The 20879-nt window shown below is 37.6% G+C and overlaps 1 protein-coding gene across 21 annotated transcripts in view; it reads right to left on the bottom strand.

Moving 5' to 3' along the window:
* CADPS2 (calcium dependent secretion activator 2) overlaps nucleotides 1–20879 on the bottom strand; it is a 535725-nt gene that overhangs the window by 163566 nt on the left and 351280 nt on the right. For all 21 annotated transcript variants that reach the window (XM_032305737.1, XM_032305741.1, XM_032305748.1 and 18 more), the window contains exon 9: nucleotides 20569–20635. In XM_032305737.1, the coding sequence (XP_032161628.1) occupies nucleotides 20569–20635 (67 nt within the window). The remainder of the gene's footprint in view (nucleotides 1–20568; nucleotides 20636–20879) is intronic.

Below are 20879 nucleotides of genomic sequence, written 5' to 3'. Positions count from 1 at the left end.
TTTTTTAGTGTTCTCTACAGAGTAGATTAATCTCTACATTGAATATGGGGCTCCAGCTCACAACTCCAACATTAAGAGTCCCATGCTCAACTGACTGAGCCAGCCAGGTGCCCCTGAGTTATATCTTAATGAGGAAAAAGGAGTGCAGCTAATTTCCATTTTGAAAAACAAACAAACAAACAAAAAACCCATAAAAACTTGTTTGGGAATAGTGAGGCAAAACCCCAAAACACGTAGAAAAATATTCTACAGTTTTCCAATATTTCTTCCAATGTGTCAATTATTGAGAGGTATGTTAAAATTTCCTATCAGTGCTGTCTGTGAATTCTTCATGTGATTCCCTTGAATGTTGCTTTATATCTTTCGAAGACACAATCTTACACATATATGCCTTTGTTATACCTTCTATGTCTGTTCCCTGTTGCTGGTAAACAGCTTCATTTATACTTATGTAGGTTTTTAAAAATATCTAAAAGGGTTTTTTTTTGCCTTGAAGTTTATTTGTTGGATATTCACCAAGCTATACAACATTTCTTTTGGTTAGTATGTGCCTGAAAATGTTTTCATCTTTTTATTCTCATTTACACTGTGTTCTATTTTAAATTTCTATTAACAATATATAGTCAGATTTTTTAAATCTCCAAAAATCTAATCTTTTTTTTTTTTAAGATTTTATTTATTTATTTGACAGATAGAGATCACAAACAGGTAGAGAGGCAGGCAGAGAGAGAGGAGGAAGCAGGGTCCCTGCTGAGCAGAGAGCCTGATGTGGGGCTCGATCCCAGAACCCTGAGATCATGACCTGAGCCGAAGGCAGAGGCTTAACCCACTGAGCCACCCAGGTGCCCCCCAAAATCTAATCTTTTAATAGGCAAGTCAAGATCATTTATATTTTTATATTCTGTAATATATTTGGAATTATTTCTGTTACTTAACTGTGCTCATTAACATGTTTACTTTTCTCTTATTCCTTGTCTTTATTAAACATTAACAAAATCCCTTTCCTCTGATAGTGAGGAAACTACACATTCTGTCTTTATTTATTTTTTTTTTTTGGTGATTGTTCTCTCAAATCCTATTGTGTTTTTAACTCATCCCTCTTGAATACAGAGAACTTTGAGCGCTCCATTATCATTACCTCCCCTCTTATAATAAAATCAGGGCTCGTGTTAGTTTTCCCTTGTTTTAGTAATATTTAGTGTGTTAACATTTAGTAAGAGGAAACATTAAAATATGTTATCTGATACAGTCAATATTTATAGTGGCCCTTGTCTTTACCCATTTTTTTGGCCATTACTGTCTATTGATTCACACGCCATCACTGAGTTCAATTTCTTTCTTTAGTAAAACCTTTTTGAGTCAGTGTTTATTTTAAAGTAAGTCTAATTCTCCCTTATGAATGACTGGTTGGTTCTATAGTATTCTAGGCTGGTAATTCTTCAGCACGGTGAAGATATCATTCTATTGTCAGAAAGCTTATATGTCCGTATTGAAAATTTTGATTAAAGTCCAACTGTGGTCCCCTTGTAGTTAATTTGCCTCCTCTCTCTGGTTTCTCTTAAGTGTTCTCTTTATCTTTGTTATCCTGTGTTTTAATTTTTAATTTAAAAAAAATTAAGTAAACTCTACCCCCAATGTGGGGCTCGAACTTTCAACTCTAAGATCAGGAACCACTGACTAAGGCAATCAGGTACCTCTGTTATCCTGTAGCTTTACTGTGACATTTGGAGGGAGTTTTAATGTTTATCCTGATTGATAGTTGTAGTATTTCTTGTATCTGAGAATTCATGACTTTTATCAGTTTAATAATCTTGTTCATTATCTTTCCCAATGTTGACTCTACCTTCTATCCCTTTATCCTTTCTTCAAATTCTATCAGAAGTATTTTGAAACTTCTGATCCATTCCTCCCTATCTTTTAAGCTCTCTGCATATTTTATGCTTCGTTATTTCTCTATGCAGATTACAGAATAATTTCTTAAAATTGTAATATTCCATCATTAATTACATCACTAATTTTCTCTTTAAATGTGTCTAACCTATTATCTAACCTGTCCAATAAGGGTGTAACTTCAATGACTGTTTTAAATCTTTACTAGAAGCTCTACATAGTGCCATTCCAAATCAACTTTTTCATTTTTCATAGTGTTATTTTTTTTTTTAAAGATTTTATTTATTTATTTGACAGACAGAAATCACAAGTAGGCAGAGAGGCAGGCAAAGAGGGAGGAGGAAGCAGGCTCCCTGCAGAGCAGAGAGCCCGACGCGGGGCTCGATCCCAGGACCCTGGGATCATGACCTGAGCTGAAGGCAGAGGCTTTAACCCACTGAGCCACCCAGGCGCCCCAATAGTGTTATGTTCTTTGTTTTGTTCTTTTCTTGTACTTTTGAATCAATTTATAAATTTCATCATTGTAAATAAAATTATTTTATAGTTTATACATATGACAATTATTACTGAAATTCTTGGGTGTGCAAATAATTCTTTTTGTAATTTTTAATATGAGCTCATATCCGGCACTGGTACATCTGTGGATATTTTACACAACCCCTGTTCAAGGTTCATATCTCCAAAAACAATTTTTTTTTTTTTTAAATGCCAGATGCCTCAGACACATCATCAATCCAGAAGTACTTTTTATGTTAATTTCTTAACTTGGGTGTTCCCCTTATATTAGTATAAAATAAATTAGAACTTCAACATTCTCTGAGTATAGGTTAATAGTTACAAACTCTCAGGAGTCATTTTTATTCCATATTCAGAGCCTAAGGCCGAATATAGACTTACAAGCCTGGAGGCAGGTTTTCTTCTAGTCCACATTTCACAGAGATCTAGCTCTTCTAAGTGTTTTATGAGAACATCTCATCCAAATCCCCACTTTGAGAAAGCCTCTGGATATGTTTTCCTTCTCTGAGTGAACAATAAAATCCCTACACAGCAACATCAACACCTTGTCCCCATACTTCAGCCTGAATACAGCTACAGTCTCAATGCACAAGCTTCACTATTTGGTCCCTAAGGTTTTACTCCTTGCAGTACAGCTATGCATTTAAAAAGATGTGTATCAGGGCGCCTGGGAGGTCAGCCTCTGCCTTTGGCTCTGGTTGTGATCTCCAGCCCCGCATGGGGCTCTCCGCTCAGCGGGGAGCCTGCCGCCTCCCCCCACACCTCCCCCCCCCCCCGCCGCCACCTGCCACCTGCCTCTCTGCCTACTTGTGATCTCTGTCAAAAAAATGGATAAAATCTTTAACAAAAATAAAAAGATGTGTATCGTACCATACCCAGCATTTCTAGGTGTTTTCCACAAGCGAATTCTTAGCATTACCTTAGGACTAGCCAAGATCACCAATTCAAATCCTTTGGCTAATCTTTCCATTTCCTTTCTCCTTTTTTATGGAGATTCTTAGTAACAGGTCTAACTTTCATATGTATGAGAAAAACTACACATTTCCACATTTCACTACATTCCAGGAAAAAAAAATCTATGATGGGGTGGTTATGAAACCAAAAGATGTTCAGATTTGTCTTATTAAAATATAATTAGTGGACTCCATTAGTACTTAAAATATAATTAGTAGACTCCAGGAGATTACCAAGTAATACTTTTGTGACCAATTATTAACAGAAGAGAATAATATACTGAGCCAGTAATCCATAAGTTTCCTGTTTTGTTCTTTCTTTTGGAAGAATCTTAAAAACCTGGCTGAAAGAAAGTCTCTTGACACGTCACCACACGAACAATCTGGAATCTGCTGGGAGAGAGATGACTAACACAGAAAGGTCTGCCTTCCCTGCATGGCTTGCAAAAATCTCCCACACACAGTAGTTGGAATTTATAGCTACCTCTGTGTTTGGTACTCCAGACAGGTTCTCCAACAAGACTTGCCCATTTTTATTCATTTTTCCACCTGAACTCCCAAGCAGGAATATATCACCTTCACCTTTAAAATGGCATGATTCATATTTCCTAATCTAGTAAGCCCCCCCCCCCCCCCCGCTCCAGGACCCTTACAAACGTGTCCCCTTTACTTTTTAAGGGCATTTACTAGTGTGTGTTCTTTGTTTTTGACTCAATGGCTCCCACAGTGTCTGGCATATGGCCCCTGCCTTTTAATTCCTCCATGAAATTAAACTTATTTCAATTCAATAAAATACTCAGTCACATTCAAAAATCTATTTGACAGTACAGATCACATACTTACCTTGTTTAGAAAACATACTGAGTCCAGCAGTCCAAATTACCCAACTTGTATTCTTTAATGAGACTTCCTCCACTTACAAATAATATTTGATTTTTTTAAAAAATGTCAAACACATCAATTAAAATGTTCAAGAAACGATAAGCGTGAGGCTAAATTCATTCCTTTTTCTAACTAGGTTGTCTTAAGCATCCTTCGTGTGATGGACCCAGATTTAAGAGCCGTGGAGGAACCAAGTCTTATTCTTTCAGGTATACTGGTAGCTGTGATGCGATCACAGTCATAAAAAACACATTAAAATGCTAAGATATTAAAAAAATGAAATAAATTAAAAAATGAAATAACAAATCAAAAAATAAAAACAAATAAAAAAAGTGATTATGGAGTGATTATATTAAAAAGAAAGTCCTACTTTCTCAAAAACATCTGATTCACTTAAGTGAGCTCTTGCTGTATTTTATATGTTTTTATTTCGAGAGAAAGGTAAAGCCAAAATATTAGAAAGAATTGCAAATTGAAAACTGAATAGGAAAAATAATAAGACTTGGGAATTGTAATGGAACTTAATAATATAATTTCATTCATGTACATGAATGAAATTACATGATATATATCATATATATACTTGTATGTATATATATATGTGTACACACACACACACACACACCCCACAAGATACACATTATGTAATTGCAGAGATAGGACTGGATTTCATAACAGTATGGGTTTACTTTCTGATAGTACTATCTTAACACTCTACAAGGTATTTATTTAATCAGTAAAAATTAACAAATGAAATATTGTTACGTTTGATAGAATTATAGATTTTGTGTGGTAAGGACCTTAAGAAAACACATTTGGAAACTGGAGACTACGATGTCTAGGGAACTCAAGTCTCACTGAATCACAAATAGTTAAACCCAGAGCTAAGCTTCAATGAAAAGAAGAGATTATTCTCTAGAGCACAGTGGTATTAAGGGATCAGGGTGCTGGGCCCTTGAGATCATGATCTCAACTCCAAAATTCACAGATGAGGAAAGTGACTTTCCCAAGCTCACCTAAGAGGAAATCATTATCTTAAGGCTAGAAACACAAGTATCCTCAAATGTAGTTAGATATATTCCTTCTAATATACCGTATTATTTTATAATTCACATTCTGAAACTTATATTGCTTTTCTAAATAAGGCAATTCCTCTTATTTTCTGGCAAAGTTATTATTTAAGATAGCTGTAAGATATATATTTATCCATAAGAAACTACATCAAAGACTATTAAGACTACTATGGGTCTGGGAGACAAAGGAAAGTGAATTGAACAGCAAGTAATTTGAGGCATTATCCCTTTATTATCTTCTCACATATATATATTCAATAAATCACCATCATTTGTTTTATCATAATTATTGATTACATTTTCATTGAATATAAAATTATCATCCTTTGATGTGTTTAATACTGCTCTCAAATTTTCCTTGGTCTGAGTACTGTCAGCTACTTTCTCTCCATATTCTTGCCTTTATGGTGTAGCTCTTAAGATCACCAAACAAATGGATTTTGTTGTTTAATCCCATTTTGAGAATTGGACTCTTAATGTGTACATTTAATACATGTATAGTAAGAACAGGTGTCTTCTGCTTTAGGTTTTTAAAAAAAAATTTATTATGTTTAGTTAGCCACCATAGAGTACATCATTAGTTTTTAATGCAGTGTTCAAAAATGTTTTAGGTTTACTAAAGTTTCCTCAACACCCCATTTTTATTCTCTGCCAATTACTTTAAAACTTTTCAAGGACAGAGCTAACCTCCTATTATCTCTATTTTCAAAAATCATTTTTGCTGTTTCTTTTTTTTTTTTTTTTAAAGATTTTATTTATTTGACAGAGAGAAATCACAAGTAGACGGAGAGGCAGGCAGAGAGAGAGAGAGGGAAGCAGGCTCCCTGCTGAGCAGAGAGCTCGATGCGGGACTCGATCCCAGGACCCTGAGATCATGACCTGAGCCGAAGGCAGCGGCTTAACCCACTGAGCCACCCAGGCGCCCTTTGCTGTTTCTTATATAACCTGAGGAGTACAGCCCGTTTTTAATCACTCCATTGATTAACTTTGACAAAAACCTGGAATTTAGTTTCACATTTTGTTATAATTCTTCATCGGGTGCCTGGGTGGCTCAGTCAGTTGAGCATCTGACTCTTGAGTTCAGCTCAGGTCATGATCTGAGGGTCCTGAGCCCTGCATTGGGCTTTGTGCTCAGCAGGGACTCTGGGATTTTCTCTTTCTCCCTCTCTCTCTGACACCTGCCCCCTCCAACCCCCACCACTTCTAAATTAAATAAAATTAAAAAAAAATTACTTCACATGTCCATAACTTGTTCAGGAATCATTTTTCATGTTTATGTTTGACTCAAGATATTTTATAACCGTTAATAGAGATTTAGCTCTATTATCATTACTCTTTAATTCTTTTATATTTTAATTTTCATATTTCTGAGAAACCATACTCATTCACCTCAAATACCAGGAGTTTTGCTTTAAATATTTTCAGGAAGGTGACTTACGGAACACAGATGTTACTCGATTCTCAAGTCCCACACAATTTCCCATCAATTCTCTATAGATGTAACTCTACTGACTTCTGCAGTTGAGTGTTAAGATGTAGGAAGCAACACATTTTTTAAAAAAGATTTTATTGGAGAGAGAGAGCACGGGGAGGGGGTGGGTTTGCGGGGTGAGGGAGAGGGAGAAGCAGACTCCTGGCTGAGCAGGGAGCTCTAGGTAGGGCTCCATCCAAAGACCCTGAAATCAGGACCTGAGCCAAAGACAGACCCCTAATGCACTAAGCTATCCATGCACCCCAATGCACATATTTTTAATTGAAAAAAATATTTTACAAGAAATGTTTGAAGGTATCTTCTCACTAAATTTCCTGAAATGTGGAGGTTTGTTTATCTGCAGACTCTTCTAAATACCAGAAAATGTTTTTGTTTACTTTCACTGTTGCTTTTATTACTATTTCTGTTTTATCTGTATTCTCTTTCCACTTCAATAAGCAGATTTTTTTTATTATCATATTGGGTATTTTCTTTCTTTAATATTTGCCGCTGTGGGTAGAGTTTTCAGACTTAGAGCTTCTCGAAGTCTTCTACGTTACTTATTCTGTATAGTGTTCATTCTGTACATTATTGCCTAAAATGTGGATATCAATTTTTTTTTGTTTGTTTTCCTTCCTTATTTCTGTCAGCTCTCTTCTATTAATTTCAGGGAGCTCTCATTTCCATATACTTTTCAATGGAGTCCATGTTTCTTACACATTAAGCAAAATCAGGATTAACATTACAGAATCCCTTCACAGGTCTCCATTCCCCTTCCTCCCCACACCACCTCACCTTTCCTCCATCCTTAAATAACAGGGATCTTTCCAGGTCTGAGTTTGCTGAGTGACAGGAAAGTCTCATTGTTTCCCCTTCGTCTCCCACTAGAGAACTTGACAGGATTTACCCCCTCAGTCTCAAGTTGGAGAGAAAGTCGAAATGAACAGCTCTCTCTAACCCAGCTTCGGGTAGGAACTCTTCCGGTGGCAACGGTATGGTTCTCTACATTCAGAGGCAAAACAAAGGATTTAAATATTAGGTGGTTTTGACATTTTATTTGCTTTTGGTGAAATTATAGAAGGAACTAATTTAGTTATAAGATGATGGAAGAGTAAAAATATTTTAAATGCTCCAATGCTATGTGTTTGGGGCATCTAACTAAGGAACTTAAATATATAACTGAAAACCAGTTGAGAAAATGAGTGCTTCTGTGACAAAACTGTTCCCACCGGCGTGCTTAGCTGGGCCAGGGTTCTCCATGCTTACATCTCTAAATAATGCTGTACATAAGGAATCAATCTGAAAGTCTTTCTCATTTTAGAAAAATTGCTCATGTACAGGAAGATTGGGCAGGGAAGCCACCAGTCCATGAAGAGGAGCATTTCCAATAAAATTTTCCTTTTTTATGTTTAATATGGTTCTTCAAGTTTTGTCACTTATCTACTTTTATTAGTTGTCTGCTAGTTATGATGGCAAATGTACATCAGTATAAGATAATTTTTAATACTTAAAGCCTTTGTTTATAAGAGTTTGTTTTCTCCTTTTCCTTCGGTCTTATTTTTATTCAAGTGAGGTAGTTTAACTAACTTGGTTTCCTCAAACAGAAGGAGAAGGGGAAATAAATCTGAGTGTTCAGCAAAAGAAGTAGTAAAGAAAAAGCTGTTTTTAGGGAAAGGGGCTTTCTGTCTTTCCTATGTTATTTTTTGTCTATCAGATAGGTTTGTTCTCTGCTTAAGTTTGCTTATTTATGTGGCATAAACAGAAGTTTATTGTCTCCCTGTTTTGGAGGCTTGAGGTTTAAAATCGAGGTTGGTTCCTTCTGAGGGCTGTGACGGGGACTCTGTTCCTGGTCTCTGCCATCACGTCTGTCAATGTTGGGCACGTCGTGGCTTGTAGAAGCATCATCTCCATTTCTGCCTTCACCCTCCCATGGCGTTCTCCCTGGGTGCCTGACTACTCCCCAAACCTTCTTCTTTAGAAGGACAGCAGTCATGCTGAATTAGGGGCCCACCTTTTTCCAGTAAGACCGCATCCTAATTAGGACACTTTTTCCAACTAGGGTCACATTCTAAGGAAGGTTAGGACTTCATGGGAGTTGTTTTGTTTTTTTTTTTTTAAGTCCCAACTTTGTACACTTCTTTTTACTTTCAGAGAAGCATGATAGGGTGATGAAGGAGGATTCTGACACATAATACTTACTTCCTAAGAGTAAAGTTCTGTTGGGGAAGACCCAGGGAAATAAGAATTCAAGGAGAAAAAGCTAATAAAACACAATTTTCAATGGTTACAGGTAGCCATAGAATCACAGCGGCACTTAGATCCTCTTTGGCGTGCTTACAATTGATTAATGGTTTTATTTTAAAAACTGCATCCATTATAACTATTTAAATTTATGATGAAAAGTTTACGGTGACCTGGGGCACCTGGTTGGCTCAGTTAAAACAACTGGCTCTTGATTTCAGCTCAGGTCATGATCTCAGGGTCGTGAGATCAAGCGCTACACAGGGCTTTGTGCTGGGCATGGACCCTGCTTACGAAGCTCTCCTTCCAGGGTGCCTGGGTGGCTCAGTTGGTTAAGTGTCTGCCTTTGGCTCAGGTCATGGTCCCAGGCCCCTGGGACTGAGCTCCACATCGGGCTCCCTTCTCAGTGGGCAGTCTGCTTCTCCCTCTGCCTGCTGCTCCCCCTGCTTGTGTGCTGTCTCAGTCAAATAAATAAATAAAATCTTAAAAAAAAAAACACAAAAAAACCTCTCCTCCCTCTCCCTCTGTCTTCCCCTGCCCTGCCCCCTGCTCTCTCTTTAAAAAAAAAAAAAAAAAAAAAAAGACCTATATGTTGTACAAAATTATTTACTGGCAAAAGAGTTTGAACAGTAGCATGAATGTAATCTGGTCTTTTAGAAAGATATATTTGGTCATTCTTTGATACCTTGCACAGATCTGAGAATTAGTCTCTCTTGGCTTACTAGTCAGAACGGTAAATAACTGCCTTTAGTTCCACATGCATTTATAATTTTGATATACTTTCCTGTTCTTGTGGTATTTTCCCCTCAATTCATTCATTCGACACATATCTACAATGAGTATTTCTAGGTCAGGAGTATTATAACAATGTCTTCAGCATTAGAATCAGAAAAAAATAATCAGAACAATAAAATCAGTCTCAAAGAGAATGGAGAAGACTCCACAAATGAAGTATTGTCAACGACTTTGAGTGTGAATCATTTCTGAAGAAAAATAAAACCGTAAAGAGAATGATATTAAAGGGGGTGTATTTTTGATAACTGGGCCAGAAAAGGGCTCTCTGAAGATAATCATATCAAGGTATTTCAAACAGCAGGAAAGGGGGATAAAGCCAGGTTTAGTAGGAATCTGCCACTGCGAAACAGAAGTCCCACTCTCATTTGCCCTCACCTACTCTTTCCCACTCATCTTAGATATGACCTTGGGGAAGTCACCTTAACTCTTCCATACCTCAGTCAATTTCCTATCAAAGGAGACAAGGATGATGGCCCTCCAGAGCTCTGAGAAAATCAGAGACAACTGATGTAGGGTGCCTGGCCCCCACTGGCCTGTGGCGCAGGAGTCCTCAACAAACCACACCTTGCCATCAGGAGATCACCTCCCTCTCTCTCTCCTCCTTTACCACTTCCAAGAATCATTGCCTTGGGGTTCAAGATGGGTCTTATTGCTGTAACAGAGTGAAGGCGCCTGGCCAATTTTGATTTTGGGGACCATAAGCTTCTCTGCTGTGAATGACTTGACGGCTTTGGCTTTCCTCCCTTGGTTTTCAGGTCCCAAACTCACTTGGTTCTCCCTGCACCCCACCCCTTCCCTAGGTTGTTTCTTTCCCATCAAGATCACAGACTTGTTGAATGAATACGTAAATGAACAAGAACCTGAGAATGAGAAAGAGAACACGGAGATGCCTCTGAATGTAGTTTTAGATATGATCCCCTTTATTTCTAATGGATATCATCTTGATTATACATTTCAATGTAGCTTTTTGGAAATGGTTACTCTTTTTAAAAGCATTCATCTCTAAAGATCTCTATATTAACTACGTTCATGTGGTTGTGCACTACAGAACCCAGATATGATATGTGTAACCTACCTAAAACGCTAAAAATTTGACATTTATGATCTAGTTTTTCAAAATTACCCATCAAAAGGCTTGTTTTTTCACACACAATGTAAAATGCCTAACATCAGTGTTGTTTCTTTCTTTAATATAACTTGATACAGGTCCAGCTGCTATTTTATGCTTTAAGCACTTATATTTCTAGCTCACTTTAAATTATTATTTAACATGATGGATACATAAAATTTTAAGTACCAAATTCAAGATCTTTAGAAATAATAAAAAAGCACAACACAAACAAACAACAAACAAATAGCCCTTCACCCTCAAAGGAATCACCTACTTTCTAAAGCCATGGTGATTTAAATGATAAAGTATTAAACATGTGTTTTATTTTGTACATCTTTTAATATTTTACTTAATGCTTTACTATCTCAAAAGTCACTCACCAGACTCAGAATCAGTCATGGATTACTGGGCAGTGGGTTTAACAAAGAGTACAGATGGAAGAGTAACAAAACACCAACGACTAACAAAGCTATCACTGAGAATTAGGAAACCCAACCCAGGAGACAACTGAAAAAAAGTACAGATTGGCTTTTGAATACACTGGTTCCAGAAACGACGGACTACGAATACCATCCTTTTAACTCCCTGCCTCCTGGTTCTAGTTCCATAAAACGATGCTGCATTTTACACTTCCCTGGAGTTCTTTAGTATCCCCAAGAGCTTTCACATTCCCCATCTCTTTTGCAAGGTCATATTAAAGCACATTCCTGAGGCAAAGTCTACAATGAACCTGCAGGATATGTTCTAGTGAATGCATTAACACCTTATACCTACTGGTTCTCTAGCCAATATCCAAACTGAGGGTAATTGGGAGAAGCTGGAGTCTGAAAAACGTGTCACCCTCAGTTGGCACTAAGTTAAAACACGTCACTGAAAGAGAAGATATGGGATCCAGGAGTGGGGGGTGGGGAGGCAGTTATCCTGCTCCCTGGGCTCCCAAGGGAGGTATTCTGCGGCCTCTACTCTGCTTCATCACCACATGACAGGGAATTACACAGAAACAGGTGGTCTGACCTAGTATTTGTTTTCACTTATAAGCCTCCTTGTACATTGCCGAATAAAGCTGATATAATGTACTGTATTGCAATTGAAAATCCTTCCCGTGGAAAGATATAGCAATAATAAACATTCAGTATACTTAACACAATCCACTCTTAACTCCATAAAGAATGGATTTATTGAGAACTGGGGGATAGAAACAGACTTTAATCTGAGGACAGCATTAAATCAGGTTTTGGCATCACTACCTTGGACAGGGCACCCTCACTTAAGTTGCTCAGGTCCCACGAGGTCTCTGCATCTGGTCTGGGAATCCGCCCATGTCATTTTCAACGGCCAGCCTGTACAACACCTGTCTGTGTCCACGTGTAGGAGCGCTAACAACGAGTTTTGAGAGACCACAGCATCCACGTTTCATGTTGTATTCCTACTGCAGAGATCATGTTAACAGCTGGCAGCTTAGCAACTGCCACCATCTAATTTCAGTAAAGATTAAGGCTTAAAAAATCCTTAGCTGGAAACTCTCTTGGTAGAGGCCAAAGGTGCTGCTAGAATTATTTTTTAAAAAATCCCCATCGCTTAATTTAATCAAGGAAAAGGAATATATCTTCAAGATCATGATGGATTTGAGGGGAATATATATTTATTGTCTTGACCAAATGGCACAAAAAAGATTTAGCAATTGGTGTATAAATTAAAGAAGAGGAAAGGCAGTCTTTTAAAAACAATGGTCAGAGTGATGCCCATATATTAAATTATTTCACAAATAGTTTCTACTCACAGTAGATTATAAGAAAGACTAGGTCCTTGTTTTCATGGAGCATAAATTCTAAAAGGGGTAAAGAAATAATAGGAAAATATATACATAAAAAAAGGCCATTTTGATGAGAAATACATGCCCTGAAAAATATAAGATTGGGACAGGGGGTGAGTTGAGGGACACTCTGGATTGCAGGGGGGCACACAAGGCCACGTAAGGTGACATTTGACCTGATACTCCAATGGGTCAGTAGAATGAGCCAGCCGTGGGGAAATGAAAGCAATAGACTCTTCAGAGTTCTTATAGATGCGTTTAAGAGTAGCTGAACAAGCACTAGATGAAGAAAAGGCAGGGGACTTAATTCAAAGGGATATTCACATTGCAATCCCCCACTAAAAAATAAGCTCATATTAAGTATTTATTTGAGGTACATTTGGAAAGGGAGGCTCGTGATGCTGAAGTACTGAACTCCAGTTGTTGGCCCTGTAACTAATCTGGGGCAGAACATGCAAGTTCAAGTGCTGCTCGGTGGGACAGAGGACTCGCCAAAGAGGAAGCCAGGGGCCAGAACATGTAAGATCTTCTCCGGGTCACGGTCGGGGTAATTCTATGCATAATGGGAAATCATAGAACGATTTAAGCAGCAAGTGGCAAAATCGGAGGTCCGCCTCAAATAGATTATTTTGGCCATGCAAACAAGAGTTTATAAGGAGAATGGCAGGAAGCAGAAGTCGCTAGGATGATGCTGTATATGAGAGCCGTGTGATGATACGAGTAGTTTCGGCTAGCACAGAGGCAGAGGCAGAGAAACTGGAGAAGGTGCATCTAAGTGGGACTGTTCTGGCTGTAGTTCCAACAGGACACTGAGGCTTGGTCATGTGTGCCCAAACAGAAGTCTGTGTTATGTTCCATATAGAGGTGTGAAAAGGAATCCAAATTAAGGGACAGATAGCACTTCCTTAAATATTTGAGTCTGCACTACGTGGCAGGCATACATGTAGGTACGTAGAAAGATCTATGTTGACTATAAATAAATGCATACACACAGGCTACACACACACAAATTTAGAAATTGAGACTTGTAAAGCAATTTTCAAAAAAAAAACCCAAACAAACCCTAAGCCCACCAATGTCTCATTCTGACTTCACAATATTGCACAATTCTCATTCATAGGTTCTTCGTGCTTTTTTGGTAGGTACAAGCTCTACAAAGAGGAATCAGGCATTTCCCTGGAGTCAAAACATGAAGAAAATAGCAAGTTTTCAGGGACTACTGGGCATTCCCGAATGCAATGAATGAAAGAGGCATTTTGCATTGGGATCGCCACGGGGTCCACACCAGATTCTCCTTACAAAATCCAGCCCCATGTTCGCTTCACCTTTTATATTTTAGCTCCGGAGATACAGGTGAGGGATCATGTAATAGCTCATCTTTTATAACTATTTTGAAAAGTAAATGTATTGTTGATGTCCAGGGGTAAACTGTATAATTAATATGACCGTTGTTTTCTTTACTATGGAAAATTCATTGGTCACAAAGCAAGAGTTATCTTAAAAAATACATTCTAAAGAAAAAATTCTTGTCTGCTAACATTTTGTTCCAAATAAGCCCCACAACCCAGAGAACTTTCAATTTTCTTTCATATTGGAGGTGTGCATCTTGAAAGATAAAATAATTTTGCTGACACATAATGACTATTAATTATAAAAAATGACAAATGAAAAAACAAGCCAAAGTTCTGATGACTACTTGAGTATTCCTGAGTCATCTAAAGCTTTATAATCTTACATATCATAGGTATCCATGCCCTTTGGCCCAGTTACTCCATTTCTATAAGAATATTCCCACATACACACAAAGCTTAACATACAGGGGATACACACACACACACACACACACACATACATATGTTTACATGTACACACACACACACACACACAGATTGTACCAATGCTTATTTTTTGAGGTAGAGAGGAAAAGGGAGGGAACACAGAAGAAGGGGAGATGGAGAGAGCAAGAGAGAATCTTATGCAGGCTCTACACTCACTGCAGAGCCCACCTAAAGCGCTTGATCTCATGACCCTGAGATCATGACCTGAACTGAAATCAAGAGTCAGATGCTTAAGGGACTGTCACTCAGGTGTTCCCTCCATTGCTTATTTAAAAAAAAGGAAAAACTTCAATGTCCAAAAAAGGGGAACTGTTACATAAATTATGTTAAACCCATACTATGGGATCCAATCATCAGTCAAAAGAATAAAGTGGATTTTTATATACTGCCATGGCACCTCATCTGTAATATTTTTAAGGGGGATCAAAGCAATATATAGAATATATATATGGAATGATGCCATTTAGAAAATAAGCAAACACCAATAGAAAAAAAGTGTGCATGTGTGTGTGTGCATGTGCGCACACACACACACACAGATAGAATTTCAGAAAGCCATTCTAGTGGCAATGGTCCTCTGAAAACAAGAATGGAATAAGGTGGCAATGCTGGCAGGGGTGTTGTTGATGAGAGCCTTTCATTTTCTCCATAAATAATTCTGTATGATTTGATTTCTTCCTACATTGAACATGCCCTCGGTTTGCAAATTTCAATCAAAGACAGCCACTATCCCATGACTTTCTTGATCTGACAAACAATATACTTCTTCACTTCCCATTGCTCTCAGCAAACAGCTGATGTCCAAAGACTGGATCTAGATCATATAATTTCATGTCGTAGTGGTATTCTCAAACACATGAGAGCAGCGTGCCACAGTGGGTCTCCCCGTGTACCGATGAGTTCAGAGAGCAACAGGCTGGGGCAGCCACTTCTTTTAAGTCTCAAGCAGATTTCTGATGGCGTCTCACTAACGGAGCGCTTCTCCCGTGTGTGCAGCACGTACGGATCCCTCAGTGACACGGCTCCCTGTTTACATCCTGTGCCAACTCAGCTGATGTGTAATTAACATTACGTCTTGATGGCCTGCTGTTGTTTGCAGCAACTTCAAGTCATGATTCTGACACGTCGACAACAAGCAGTGAACACTTTGAGACAGGGCCAGAACAACACTGATGTCTACTTCAGTTTCCAGTGATGTCACACAGTAAGTAGCCTTCACCAGCATGAGAGTCTCTGCGCTTTCACTTACTGGCCGGGTCTAGTCAAACTGTCTTGTACCTCATGAAATCAGTGATCCGCAGTGACTATTCCTATAGCTATCTGTCTTCAGACCAACACTATTCGTGTGCATTAACTGAATCGTACCTTTAGGACAGGGAACATGAAAGTTTACTCTGTAGACTGAATTTGGATTTAAATGCTTGACTCTGCCACATACTAACTTTAAAATTCCAGGTAAATGATATAAATTCTTCATACAACAGGGATCCTGTTTATTACCTATCCCTCAAACATACCTTATTTTGAGGATTAAACAAAATGATGTGTTAAAAGTGCTTCACATTGGGGCACCTGGGTGGCTCTGTGGGTTTAACCTCTGCCTTTGGCTCAGGTCATAATCTCAGGGTCCTGGGATTGAGCCCTGCATGGGTGTGTGGGTGGGTGGGTGGGGGGTCTCTGCTCAGCAGGGAGCCTGCCAGCTTCCCCCCACCCCCTGCCTGCCTCTCTGCCTACTTGCGATCTCTGTCAAATAAATAAATAAATAAAATCTTAAAAAAAAAAGTGCTTCACATAAATGCCTGCTACCACTGCTTAATAAATATAAGATAGCAGTAACTGTGGTAGGTGAGTGCTTCGAACATACTGGATTTATCACAGAATATGCAATATGTGGAGACATACGGTTATTTGAATAAACATTAGCAGATTATAGATTTAGGAAATAATTCAGTTTGATTAAATCAGAGAATTTTAAAGCTATTAAATGCTTGTACTATAGTGAACAAAAATGTATTGTTGTCCTAAGTACTTTACAACAATGATATCCTCCAAATCTAATACTAGAACACTGAATAAGCTTAAGAAAAATGAATAAGAAACACTTAAGTTTAACTTTGGTAAGATTTCAAATATATTCTTCAAAATCAATTGCTCTTTCCATTTGGCTTGGACCCACATTTACCACCTTCACTAACAAACAAACAAACAAAACCCAGCCTCTTAAAAACACATGGATATCTATTCAATACTGTAACTACACTCACTTCAGAATCTAAATGGGGACCAAACCTAATCTTACTTACAATCTTACCTGGAAGTTCAATAAGCACCCCACGTTAATAAATAATTTATTGTCCTATTTTGAACTGTGCTTTAAATGTTTATATGGAAGTCTTTTCACCTCAGCAGCTCTTCGAGTGTTCACTTTGAACAATGACTTTGCAGCTGGCCAAACCGGACTCTCAATCAATTTTTATGAGGACAAATTCTTGAGCTGATGGCTACATCTCCGGCTAGATCACTCGTATAATACACACTCGCAAGTGGTGATGAGATTCCCATTATCGCCAGAGCCCCATTCTGCCCGTGGCAGCAGCAGACACAGCAGGGGTAGAGTGTCCTCCCTCGAAAAATGACTCCTCCACCTTTCAGTAATGCAGCCTGCAGGTATGAACCTCCAAGCTGCGTGCCAGGAGAATGAGAGCCCTCTTTAAAAATACTAATAAAAACTAGCCAGGTCTTCCTGAGGGGCCCTCTCACTGAATCTCCATACGCATCCATCTTGATTCTGAAGTGTGTGCATTCCATTTGTCTTCCTGTTACATTTGGAATTGAAATGAAGATTCAGTTGTATTTAAAACTTCAAAAAGTTGCCAGAGTACTGGCGGGTTTATCTCAATACCTTTGGCGTGGGGTTCTCTGTAGGAGGGCATGTATGTACATATATTTGTGCAAAATTATAATGCTTAAATAGGACTTCAGATTTTAAGATGATACCTCAGATAGAATAAATATGCATTCATCATATTCTGGTAGTGTTTTTTCTAAATTTCAATTATGGGGTATATAGGTTTACATTTAAATTTTAATTATGGGTTTAAACTAAATTTTGCCCTTTAAAATGTTACACTTAGGATGTCTGGGTGGCTCCGTTGGTTAAGCATCTGACTCTTGGTTTCGGCGTGGGTCATGATCTTAGAGTCATGAGATCAAGCCTCAAGGTGGGGTCTGTGCTCAGAGGGGAGGCTGCTTGAGATTATTTTCCTTTGCCCCTTCTCCACTCAGTTCACATAGTTTCTCCCTCAAATAAAAATCTTAAAAAAAAATGTTAAACTTGTTTTTGTTACTGAGAGAACTTCATAGCTTCCTAAAGACATGGTTAATGTTCCTCAAAGACATAACCAATTAATGATCTTAAAGAACTCTAATTCTTTCTTTCATTCCTAAACTCTTTTATAGGGTGACCAAAGAACACACATTTGTTCTGTAACTTCTGGTTAGTTTACTCCTTACTTAGGTAAGGAGCAAAGGATTACCTTAAAACTCACCTGGCTAAAACCATGAGGTGATCATCTGATCTCTCAAGACTGACCTAATAAAGCCAGTTTTCACACATGCAGTCAACACAGTTGAAATTCTCTTGGCCTGTCACTTAACTAGATCTCCAGACTAATGAACACTCTGATTCATTCTTTAAAACATAATAAATATGATCCACATACAAGTAATAAATATTGTATTTATTGGTATATTGTAATATTGGTATTAACCCAAAGGAGTTGAAAACGAAAATCTACATAAAATCTTGTCCAAGAATGTTTATAGCAACTTTATACACAATTGCCAAAGCTCAGAAACCACCAAGATGCCCTTCAGTAAGTGAATGGATAAACTGATTCACCCAGACAATGGAATATGGAATATTATTCAGTAATGAAAAGAAATGAGCTCTCAAGCTATGAAAAGACATGGAGGAAACTTACAAGCCTATTACTAAAGTGGAAGAAACCAATCTGAAAAGGCTATGTGCTCTAAGATTTCCATCCTGGAAAAGGTGAAGCTACAGAGACAGTAAAAAGATCAGTGGTTGACACGGAGGAGAGAAGGGCCAAATTGGCTTGGAACAGGATTTTCAGGTCAGTGAAAACACTCTGTGTGACATTTCAGCGTTGGATGTACACCATTACACATTTGTTCAAAACACATTTAATATACAACACTATGCACACTGGATGACTATGATGTACCAATGTTGGTTCATTCTTGGTAACAAATGTATCAAGTGATGTTGATGATGGGGAGACCATGGTATGTGTGGGGGTAGGGGGTGTATGGAAAAATAAAGTCTTTAAGAAAGTAAAAATTTAAAAAAAGTGTAATGACTAATATGTAAAACTCTGTGCTTACTAAGAGTCAGCTAGGTTTGTTTGTACCAATAACATCAGCTATTAAAACTATGAAGTTAAAAAAGAGTCTGCATTATAATGCATGAAATAGGAAAATGAAAAAGAAACTGCAGTTTCTATGAAATATCAGTTGAATGACTTAGATTTGATAAATTTGCTAATACAAACCTGTTAAATTATATGTGAGACATCTATAAATAGGAATAAAATCAAATGCCCAGAAAGATCTGCATGAAAACTGCCTATTCAATGCATTTAAGTCCTTGTAATGATGTAAAGAAATTAAATATGGAAACCAAAAAAGAGGTCTTATGGGTGTGGTTTTGGAGGACAGATCACCCAGAACTCCAAACGGAAGACACTTACCCAAAGCAAATGTTTGGGCTTTCTATCAAGACTGCCAAAGTACTTGCATACAAGTACGTGTATCTTTTGTTAACTTAGTTGACCAAATATTGGTTCTAATCACATAAGGCTACATTTTAACGAAATAGGCTGGCTGCCTGCCATGCAGATAAAACTACTTTTGATGGAATTTTTATACTTTTCATGAAGTTACCATGCATTGTGGCACATCCAACAATGGATAGATTACCTTACACCTGGAAGACAGCAACTGACAGTTATCCTTCCTTGGCATTTCACCATATTATTCCGATAGACTCCATTTAAAGTTTGCTTAATGCATGGGTAGGAATCAACAAGATTTTAGAGACTTTTTAAATGTTAAGAATACCAACGATGATTTTCTTTTCATATCATATATATCCATTGGGGATAAAATAGCTTGGATTCATCATAGAATGGAATGACTGCTACTTAGAAAGTATTCCTTACTGTAAATTTATTTTGATGAGTACGTTCTATGAGCAAAGTTTATCTGTGATTAACAAACAAACAAAACAGAGTCAGTCAGAATAAATATCCCAGTAACCTGTCTATATTCAGAATCCTATTGCAAACCAATCTACCAGTCCAGGTAATTTACCGATGTAATTATGTGAACAGGTGATAAAAATGGAATATCTGTACAAAAGTGGGAGCTTCTAAGTATTATGGTTTATTTATAAAACATCAGAATGATGCAGTTTTTCCCAAGGTATGGTCCTGTTATCCTGAAGAATTTAAGATCTTTTCAGGGAATCTGTGAGGTCAAAACTATTTTTGTAATAATATTTAGACATCATCTGCCTTTTTCACAGCTATCGTCTCACGTGCGTATGGTGGAATTTTCCAGTGGCTAAATTTCATCTGATATTGCAACAGATTGAATGAGGAAGCTGATATGAAAATACAGCTGCATTCTATTAAGCTAGACATTAAAGAGATGTACAAGAGTGTAAAATAATGCCTCGCACTTACCTAAATTGATTCAGAACACAGTTATTTTACATAAAACTGTTACTTGTGTTAGCATGTAAAAAATTGCTACTTTTATTTTGAAATGAAGTATTTAAGGATTTTTTTTTTTTAGTTTTAATTTCTAACACAGTGAATATCAATAGATTTAACCCACTAAACAAAAGTTTGAGAACTGCTGTCTTAGATTCATTGTGTAACAGGAAAATAATTTACTAACCTGAACAAGAACAAAGTAACGTTTTTTCCATCTTTTCCAAACCTTCTGTCCTAGGGCATACAGATATCTGGCAAGAAAAACAAGCAAAGAATATTTTAGATGAATAACGTTGTGGCTCTGTGTAATCGTATTTCTTCCATAGGTATTTAATCTTGAGACCAGCCTGCTAAAGGCAAAGTTTAGTTCATTTGGAAGCTGAGACAACATGTAGCTTCTGTGTTACAAAATGACTGAGCTTATTCTAGGTTCTTGAAAGGGAATTGATTTATGTGGCTTATCAATTTGTCAGTTCTTACTACAAATTGAGCGAA

This window comes from Mustela erminea, chromosome 11 (genome assembly GCF_009829155.1).
Source record: "Mustela erminea isolate mMusErm1 chromosome 11, mMusErm1.Pri, whole genome shotgun sequence".
NCBI lineage: Eukaryota > Metazoa > Chordata > Mammalia > Carnivora > Mustelidae > Mustela > Mustela erminea.
Note: the sequence above shows the minus strand (reverse complement) of the source record. Positions and strands in the feature narration are given on the sequence as shown.